At 45.6% G+C, this 10,220-nt stretch overlaps 1 protein-coding gene across 1 annotated transcript in view; it reads left to right on the top strand.

The window, feature by feature from the left end:
- STX8 (syntaxin 8) overlaps positions 1-10,220 on the top strand; it is a gene marked incomplete at its 5' end in the record, with an annotated part of 108,687 nt that overhangs the window by 8,256 nt on the left and 90,211 nt on the right. The window contains 2 exons of the mRNA XM_017838413.1: positions 6,893-7,017; positions 8,411-8,503. Of these exons, the coding sequence (XP_017693902.1) occupies positions 6,893-7,017; positions 8,411-8,503 (218 nt within the window). The remainder of the gene's footprint in view (positions 1-6,892; positions 7,018-8,410; positions 8,504-10,220) is intronic.

Genomic DNA, 10,220 nt, shown 5'->3' with positions numbered 1-10,220 from the left:
CGAGCAGAGCCTGGGCCATCCTCTGCCCCCTCCCTGTAGATATCTTTGAGAATCAGTGCTGTGCTGTGCCAGAGACAACTTTGAAGCTATTGTGTAGTAAAAAATTGGGTACCAGTGTGAGTGTTGTGTCCTACCACAATGGCTGAAAATAAGATTTATTTTCTTTCAGTTTGTTTTCTTTGTGTATCTTGGAGCAGGTAGAAGAGATACTCAAAGTTCAGCTGATAGTTTTTGCATTCACATCTGTATTTGTGTTTTGTGAGGGTCTGTTCAGTGACGTGGTGTAGGGGTTGGTTTCAGTGCTCTCCTTCTCTAGTGTTGGTGTTTGTTACTGCCTGTGCTACCTTTGTTGCCCAGAGAAGCTGTGACTGCCCCATCCCTGGAAGTGTCCAAGGCCAGGTTGGATGGGGCTTGGAGCAACCTGGGCTGGTGGAAGGTGTCCCTGCCCATGGCAGGGGGTGGAATGGGAATTTAAGGTCCCTTCCAACCCAAGCCATCCCGTGCTTTGTGATTGTGATTTGTTTGTCGTGTTTGCATAACCAGACATCAGTGCAGCACATGCTGCAGGTCATAAAGCTGCAGACTTTGATGGAATACAGCAGTTGTTTGAGGTTTGGATTCTCCAGTCGGTGTGGTGGCTCTTACACCTATCGCTGAGTCAACCACAACATGGGAAATAACAAGTGGGCAAAATGTTTACAGGGACTGTGGTGTGAGAAAGCCCTTTTGTGTCCCCTGCTCTGAGCAGTCCATTAACTGATATGATCCTTGTGGGTCCCTTCCAACTGGCCAAATTCTGTGATTCTGTGATATTGTGTGACATTCTGTGATGTGACCTTTGGAAATGTGGCCATCCCTGCTGTGGCAGGACAGTGTTGTCGTGGTACTTCTGTGGAGCAGGCACAGGGTGAGGATTCAAGCAAGAAGGTGTCAAGGCAAACAGGAGGAAAACATCAAAATCCCATGATAATTTCATGCTCCATTAGAAATGATCAGGGAAACCAGTATTTTCCAGCACAAGATAACATCAGAGAGAGTATTTCTATGCTAGTGTTGCAACACTTGCTGTTTTATAGTTCTCTTTTAACTTCTTATTAAAAATGGATAAAATTACTCCAACTATTCTGTCTGGTGAATTCACACCCCTTCCAAAGTCTCCTTCTTGGGTCTTGTTTTCAGAGGTGCAGGCAGAGACATAGTCAGGGTCTGGATCTTGTGCCAGTAAGTCCAGCCTTCCTCTCTTGCCTGAGCCTGGCCTGTGTGTGGGTTGGTAGGGAAGGAGTTTGGAAAGGGCTTGGAAGGAGCTGGAAGGAGCTGGTCTGGGGCTCAGAGCCCACACATTCCATGGGGTTCAGCTGCCATTGCCAGCTCAGGGGTCCTTTAAAATCCTTGCAGAGTTGTGGCCCAGCTTTGGGTTTCCCTGGGAGGCAGAGCCCACTCTGGGCTGTGTCTGAGGCTGAGCCTCAGCTTTTCCCCTGCATTAGAAAAATCAGCACCTGTTGTTTGATGAAGTTCTTGCAGTGACACTTGTCCCGGGTTTTGGGCTGGTTTTCCGTATCTAATCCATCTCTGATGTGACAGCACACACTTTTCCAGCAGTCCTTCCTTTCATTAACCTTCTTGCACCACTGATCACATATTTACTGTGCCCGTGGCCTGGAGCTGGGAGGGTTTCACCAGAATTAATCTGCGTTTATGTTCGGTCACCACTCAGTGAGTTTTACCTCCTTTGAAAGCTGCTGTAGAGCTGTTCTGGTTGTGCAGTACAGTTTGTTAATGCTCCAGTATTGATCCCAAGTGACAACTGGGGCCGGCACACGGGGCAGGACACTCCATTCCTTTGGGACAGCATTCCTTTACCTTCCGGCGTGTCAGCCTTAATTAAGATGCAACTGGAATTTTCCAGGGGAAAGGTTGTGCTGTTGACGTGACTCCCCTTGAGCAGGGTCAGTTAAATTTCCTTTAATTGGTTTTCAGTAGCAATTTCAGTATCTTCTCCCCTCTTTTCTCCTTGGAGAGAGATCTGTGCAGGTTGTTGTAACAGAGACTGGAATGGGGCAGAATTCCCTGTGGATTCACACCATTTGAAAAGCAGAAGTGGAAAAAGCAACCAGAAATGTTGGCTTTCTGGGAATCACATGTCAAACTTCTTTGAGACTTTAAACATTTGCGAGGATAAAGGAATTGAAATATTCCTCCTCCTGTCTGACCAGGTCAACAGACTGTGCATGTCAATCACCAGAGAACAAACAAATTAACTGGCCTTTCTTAATTTCTCTTGGAATTTCTCAAGAAGATAGAAAACTTTTCATAGCTGTGTGACACAAAGCACCTTCAGCAAGAGCTACCATGGGTACATTTTAGAAGAGTTCATTTTTCTTCAACGTGGGTTACCATTTTTCCTGTTTAAACACGTTTCTGTCAGATGTGAGGTGATTCAGTTTCGATCCCAGCAGGAATTTTGCCAAATGCCAAACAGGCATCAAGTGCCCGGGTTCAATCCATGAGCCATCAGGTGTTAATGCTTTTGGGAGTCTGACTCTTGTTTGTGGAGGGGCAAATGCTCTTCAGGAAATAAAATAAAAAATAGTTGTTTAAGTGCCTTTAAAACTCCTTCCTGGTGTCCTTCCTCCCTCCCAGTTACTGCTGGAAGCCCTCCAGCTGCAGCTATGGTGTTCTGACCTGGAGTGGGATTAGCCTTTGGTGTTTGGGAGGTGGATGGAAAGGGTGGGAGAAGAGGTGAGTTGTCCCTCCAGGAGCCCATCCTTGATAATGCCTGAGGCTTGAGTTGTGAGATCAAGTCTAGGGGTGGGGCAGGCTTTTTCCAGGATTATTGTGTCTTTGGCCATGTGGTCAGGATTGTCCAGCACCCTCCTCACCCCTCACCTGTGTCTCTGTGCCTGGGGTGTCTGTCTGTATATACTTGGATTTGTAAGGAATAGCAGAGAGGGATTCCTAAGCCCAGCAAGTCAAACTCCATAATTTCAGGCACTTCAGGCTGAGCCCACAGGCTGTCCCTGAGGCTCAGGGCTCAGCACCCTCAGGAAGGAGTGTCTGTAGCAGGGCAGGTTCAGGGCCGAGCTCCTGTGTGGGTTTTACCCCTGAAGTTTGGTCAGAACTCCACGGGGTTCCCTGCCCGGGGTGTTCCTGTTCCAGCCGTGTCCCCGGGTCCCTCTGGCCTGGCTGCAGTGGGCACGGATGCCAAGTGAGACCTGCCCAGAGCCTCTGGATGGGCCCAGGAGGGCTCGTCACAGGGTCTGAGGGGCAGGTGAGGGAGTTATTGAGCACTTTGTGACCTGGACTGGTCTCACAGGAGTGGGTTTGTCCCTCTGCCTTTTCTCTGGGTGTAATAATACAAGGTGCTGCTTCTTTCTAGAAAGAATTCTTCTTTCTCATAGCTCTCATTCCTGAGGGGTGCAGGTGGGCTGTAAAGGTGAGACTGTTTCACTGAGAACTGTATGAGCTGGGTTATAATATATTTCATATTGTGCTATGTCCAGTCTTGCTTGGAAAATAAGGGTTGGTGTAGAAAGAAGACAGTAATATTTGATAGCAAAACTGATGCATGAGGTGGGTGAGAACAACTTGCTCTGTGGTGGGAAGGTGCTGTGCTGGTGTTGTGGGCAGGAATTGGTGGTCCTGGAGCAGCTGAAGGGTGGTTTTGTTCTGGAAATCCTCTGTCTGGCATCCCATGAGGCAGCCAGCATGTGCAGCTCCCAGCCCTTGAAGCCAGTGGGACCAGTTAACCCAACCACAGGTAAATGGTGTCAAGAGCAACACAGCATTTCCTTGAACATGAGAACACCAGTTCTTGTGCTGGTGGGGCTGGGAGGTCCTCTGCCACCTGGAGGGAATGCTGCCCCTTCTTTTGGGGAAATCTCCACCTGGGATAGTAACTGGAGGGATTTGGAAGTGCCTGTGCTCATGTGGCTTCTCCCAGACTTTTTAGAGGGAGAGAAAGTGCTTTTGTTTTGTGCTTTAAAATGATACTTGTTTTATTTATTAGCTTGGAGCCTCCTAAAAACACGCTGCCTGGCAGTGTGAGCAGTGAAACCGTAAGTGAGAGGATGCCCTGGCCCTTGGCTGTCGCCGTGGGCGCTGACCTGTGAAGCCAAGCTGAGGTGCCCTGGGTGCTTCAAAGACCCCAGTTTGGGGCAGTATCGTTAAGGGAATGTTCAAGTGATCATCCACCCAGCTGTCATAGGACCCAGGTTTTGTTTAAAACTCACTCTTGCTGATCGGTCTAAGCCTCGATGTGTGGCCTTGGTCTAAAGTAAGTGCTGGTTGACTAATCTAAGTTACTTGGGAAGTGTTATAAGAATTACCAGTGAAACAATGCCCTCTGGAAGATAAGCCCTCCCTTGTTAAGCGGTGACATAGCTCCCTGATTTTAACCCCCATCATCTTTTATACTTGGGCGCATTGCTGAGCCTTGTAATTAGTTAAATCTGTTCCTATAATCAAAAGCCATCCCCACACTCCACTGCTCTGTGACGGTTTCCAAGATTTACGTGATTAACTTGGCGGAGGCAGTGGGTGGCTAATTGGATAAGCTTTAATCTTCACACCACCAAAGCGAAACATGGGAAGATCAGAGGAGGGAGGAAGTTCTGCTGTGTTGTGTGGGAAGGTAGTTACCAAACATGTCAAAAAGATTATTGTAACGAGCAGACCCGTTGTCATGACCCAACCTACAAGAACAGGGCAGATCACTGGGGGGAGGGAGTGAGTGAGTGCTGCAAATTATTTCAAATTTGCTTGCCTTGGCTTTTTTTTAACGGGCAGAAATAGTTGTGCTCTTTTTAGCAAGCAGAGAGCTTTATGTTCTGTTTGCTTTAGTTAAGTAATTTTGTCAGATGTTCCCCTGGATTTTGTGTCCTTGCTAATTGAACTGCTGAACTGGGTCGACTGAAATGGTTTTTCCACCTTCAGAAGTGCAGTTTCCATCGTGTTCCATTGTGAACCTGGTGGCAGTTGTGAGACTAGGAAATAGAAGAGCCTATTTAATCCCCCAAAGCAATGAAGAAAGCTAGGTGATGTGTAAAACTGCATTTCAGGTGTGTGTATCTTTGTCTAACCAAGCCAGATTCCCAGCCTTGATAAGTACCTGTAAGTTTTAATGGAGGTGTGAAGGACTGGAATGCAGAAGAATCCCAGCTCCTCTGTGCTGTTGCCCAAGACATCCAGCTGGTTGTGGCACAGCAGGGCAGGCTGGGTGTGCTCTGGTGTTCAGCATCACCAGGGTGCTTAAGGGAGATGGTGTGGTTTACAATAAGTGCTTTTTAGTTGCTTCTAGCAAAAATATTCCTGTTTTGTTGTGACAAATAAAGAGCTGAAGTCCCATGACCACACTATAATGTTCAGTGAGAAGAGGTGAAGAGCTCTCACGTGTGGCTGTGAATGTGGTGGGAAGTGTGCCTGGACTCACTCAGTGCTGGGTTATTTTCCAGCAGTGCTGATCCATCTCCCGGCCAGGAGATGTCCCCAGTTCACCACAATTCCTCCAGGAACTCCGACGCAAGTTCTGGGCTGTGCTTGGATCCCCTTCAGCCTGAGCCCGTGTCAGCAGGTTCTTGGCCCCTCCTGGCCCCGCTGGTCCTCGTGCAGAGTGAACTCCTGACACGGGGCTTTGGCCACAGAATGCTCAGGGAGGAGGACTTGGACTCGATTAAACAAGCAAAACAACTACAAAATTTAAACTTAGCTCTTAGTGTGATTAAAAAACTTGAGAATTTGAGAGACCCTGAAAACGCTCTCTGTTCTTGTGTTCTTTGTGGAATTGCTTTGGGAAAGAACAGGGAAAAGGTAAAATGGGAATAAAAACCAGAGTTTGAAAAACAAAGCAGAAAGCAAAATCTGCTGTGGAGGAACAAATCTTACCACGACTCGTCCCCAAACCTGAGTTGCAGTTCTGGGTTTAGGTGACTCTCAGTCTCTCATACAAGATTTGTCTTGTAGGAGAAACCCATGAGGAGCTACAAGGCAGAAACCAGAAATCTGGTATTGAGAAAAATACTTAAGTGGTGTTTCATTTTACTGCTTGGATTTATGTGCCCTGAACACGGAGAATTTGGTTTCCATTGTCACCAGGGAACTGTCTGTAACATGAACAACCTCAAGTCATAATTCTTTTAAAAGAAAACCCATCATTTGATTATTTTTTCATTCAAAAATGTGTGTTCCTGGCTTCTTGTTCAGGTTGACGCCAGGTTAGGAAGTGTAGGAGGGGAGCTGTGTGATGTCCATCAGCAGTTTTTGAAATACAGGAATGTTGCTGTTGAGGTTTAGTCGGGATTGCAGGGAATTAGAAGTCTCATCTGATTTGCATCTGTATTAGCAGAATGCATCCTTTTACTGTTGGAAGCTTTGAGTCTGTAGCAGTGTTTTTATAAGTTTGTGTTTTGATCATGGAGCAAACACAGGAACAACAATGTGTATTCCCAGGAATATACATTCTTTTTGTGGCAGTTTTGAAAGCTGTGTGTTCTACATGCAAACACCATTTGATATGGATATATTATACAATACATTGTGTACATTCAATACATGATACAGTATATGGTATACATTTCAATATATGATACAATACATGGTATACATTTCAATGTATTATACAATATGTGGCAGATTTCACTCTGTACTTTGATTATTCACTGCAAAATGAATTCTCTCCTTCCTTACCACTTCCAGTGGCAGTGTTATGGGGCCTGTGAGATGGATTTGTTATTGGAGATCGTGGGATTCTCTTCTGTCTGATTTCTTCTGGGATTGCAGAGAACCCCATGGAGTGCAGGAAATGCTTGTCCTGCTGTCTGTCAGCCTCTCTGGGAGGGGCAAATTATACAACAAGGGGGGGGTTGTGTTGAAAATTACTTACTGAAGTTATTTTCAGATCCAGCCTAATGACAGGAGGGGTCAAACGAGGTGTCACCAACCCGTGGCTCTTGGAAGAACCGGAGGAAACCAGAGGGCTTGGCTTTGATGATCTCAGGCAGCAGCAGAGAAGGATCATAGAAGGTACAGGAGTCTTTGTGGTAGTTGTGAGCATCTCTGGCACTCTGAGAGGAGCCCTTATTTGAATATCAACACACCCACCTGTGCTGGAGTCTTCTTACCTGGAGTTGTCAAACATAACAGTTCCAGGTGGATGTTTTCTGTGTTTGCAGGAGCAGCATTGTGCTCGCCATGTTCTTAACAAGAAGCATCTTCTTAAATCAGATTTTGAAAGACCTGATTTTGACCGTGTTCATGGTTTTGGTTTGCAGTGGTGATCACAGTAATTGCACTGGGTGTAGTGGTGTTGGTGGGTGCATGAGATGGATTGTTGAGTTGGAACTAGGTGGGAATGAACTCATCCAAAAGGAGTCTTTAGATTTTGGCCCTCAGCATCCTTAAGGAATCTGTAACTTTGGAAGTGTTGGAAAACCTCAGCCTGAGGACATCAGGTGGTTAATGAGGTCATTTCCATGCAATCAGAGTGTTGGAAGTGACTGAATGAAAGCAGACTCCAGATAAGACCCACTTCAGCCTGCATGGCTGCTGCAGATGCTGCTCAGATGTTCTGAGCTCTGTCTGGATGGTCCAGAAGAAACCTCAACCTGAGTTTTTAATTACACCATGAGTAATTAAAGGGAGGCTGAAAGAGGTGTTGGGGGACCAGACCTTCATCCTGTTGAAGGGAAGGGGGTCCTGCCCATCCTGGAGTGCAGCCACTGCCAGTCTTGCTCTGTGCAGCATCACTGCTGTGCAGGTGGTCAGAGCACCGACCCTCCAGCCTCCTGCAGCTCTTCTTGTGCCACTTCCTGGCAGATTTGGGCAAGGAGAGCTGCACATTTTGGATAAGGGGCTTCCTGAGGCCTATGTGGTGCCAACAGACTGGCAGTTCCTCACAAAGGAGTGTCTGCAGAGGTGGCAGCACATCAATTTTATCTGACCCCTGTGTCCCCTCTCCCTCAGGCTCTCTCACACATTTTGGATCCTCTTGCAGCTTTAAAAAGCCATTTGAATTCTTTGGTGTTTGCATCACCTGTTTTCTTTTATCCATGTTAAAAGTTGCTTGGAAAATTTAAGAAGGCTAATCAGGAGCTCACTCTGTGTGCCAGAAAATCCCCTGCATTTATGACTGAGTAACAACTGAATGTTGAATTCGTGGATTTTATTTTCTTTTTTCTTTTGGGACCCTCAGTAAAGTGTCCCAGCCAGAGCAGAGGAATTAATTACCCATCATTTCCATTATTTTAAGAGCTCTGTTCCCATAATGATTAGTTTTCATGTTGTGTTGATGTATTTTACTTAATCCATTTTAGCTCTCTAAGCACAGAGTGGATCTTTTTATTCACTTCTACGTAGTTTGTGTAGCCTGGCACATCAGCAACTTTTTCATGTAATCTAACATATTTTTCTGGTGCAGAACAAGATGCAGGACTTGATGCTCTTTCTTCAATCATATCACGGCAAAAGCAAATGGGACAGGAAATTGGGAATGAGCTGGATGAACAGAATGGTAAGAACAAGATTTTGCCTCACTTTTTTGTAAGACTGGGATTTATTTTTTTTCACTCCTCATACAACTCCACTTCTCTCTGCCCACAAAGTAACCAGATGACACTGTAAAGTTTATTTATGAGCAACCACTACAGATTCTCTCTGTTCATCACCTGGTTTTATTGTGTTTCCCTCCAGTCCCAGTTGTGTGTGTGCAGTGTCTAACGCTTGGGAAGTTTTTCCCAAGCCTGTCTTTTGAGCAAAATTAATTTTGTGCTTAATCTTTTGCATTTTTCTGTTTTATGACAGTTTTTATGGTAAGCTTTTATGTGTTGCAGGGTTTCACTTGAGCGTTTTCGTTCCGTGTCTTTCCTTATTAACTACATGGAAAAGTCTTGAGCCGGCGATTAAAGGAGAAGCGTTGCATTGTTTGCTACAAATGATTTGGATTTGGAAGGTTTCGTGGCAGCAAGTGTCAAATTAAGTGCAATATTGAACTAGAAGAGCACCTATGTTCTTTAAAACAAGCCAGTGTCCCAATGGTGGAGTTGCTCTCCTGGTGAATACGCTTTGTTACTCACTTAATTGTCCACATGACACGAACTGGCCCTGGGAGAGCAGATCCTCCAGCCCTCCTGACTTTTTCATTTCTTACAATATGGTAATAGTTCAATTAGAGCCGTGGAGCCCTGCCAGCTTTCTCCCTCACACAAAGGCTTCACCCATATGGCTTATCCTTGGCTTGTGTTGTGCTTCACCACTGAGAGGGGAAATGTCCTTTTACTTGCTAATAAATGATAGGCTTAAATCAGCTTCTTCCTGCGAGGAAATTTTCCCCCTCGTATCTCTCTGCGTGTCTGCTCAGAGTGAGGGGTTCCCAGATTAACATGATGTACTACTTGGGAGCCCCATTCTGAAGGGGAGTTAAGTCAGAGGGTGACTTTCTCCTGTTTGCCTTTTGTACGCAGCTAAACCCAGGAGGGAGATGAAATGGCTAGAGCATGTCTTTGTTTATTAATCTGAAGGTTGTTAAGGAATGGTTTGTGCAGCTGGGAGAGACTATGCTTAGTGGTCTTGTCATATTTTGATCCTCTGTCTCATGTGAGTAAAGACATTTTCAATTAGGAATCTCTGTTCGTAGGTTTCTTCTACTAATCGTTGCTTAAAAAGTCATATTAATTGCCTTTTTTTGCTCTAAATAGAAAACAGGTGGGGAGCGTGAGCATGTTTACTGATTCTCTGTGAAACCTTGGTTTCTCATCAGGAAAATACATGATCTGTGTCTCATTTCCCTCTGTTGGGGGTGGGGGATGTTTCCCCAAACCCGTATGTTTTTGGGACCCTGAAGGTAGTTTTGTACCATCACATTTCCCCATGATGTGCCAGACTTTTTCTAGCAATGAGCCTCGAAACATCTGTGAAATGGGAATGTATTTAACCTTCCTTTTTACAAATAATGCAAATAGTGCCAATGTTGTCTGTCTTGTGTTTTCATGTGGGCTCTTCTTTGAGCTTCAGGCAACTCTTTAGAGAAACATGGAAACTTTCCCGAGTGCTCAGAGTAAGAAATGGTGAGGATTGTCTGTGCTGACTGCAGCCAGATCCTGAGAAAACTGCTCAGATCCTGAGAAAACTGCTCAGATCCTGAGAAGACTGCTCAGATCCTGAGAAACCTGCTCAGATCCTGAGAAAACTGCTCAGATCCTGAGAAGACTGCTCAGATCCTGAGAAACCTG

Source organism: Lepidothrix coronata, unplaced genomic scaffold (assembly GCF_001604755.1).
Source record: "Lepidothrix coronata isolate B3197 unplaced genomic scaffold, Lepidothrix_coronata-1.0 Scaffold337, whole genome shotgun sequence".
Lineage (NCBI taxonomy): Eukaryota > Metazoa > Chordata > Aves > Passeriformes > Pipridae > Lepidothrix > Lepidothrix coronata.
Note: the sequence above shows the minus strand (reverse complement) of the source record. Positions and strands in the feature narration are given on the sequence as shown.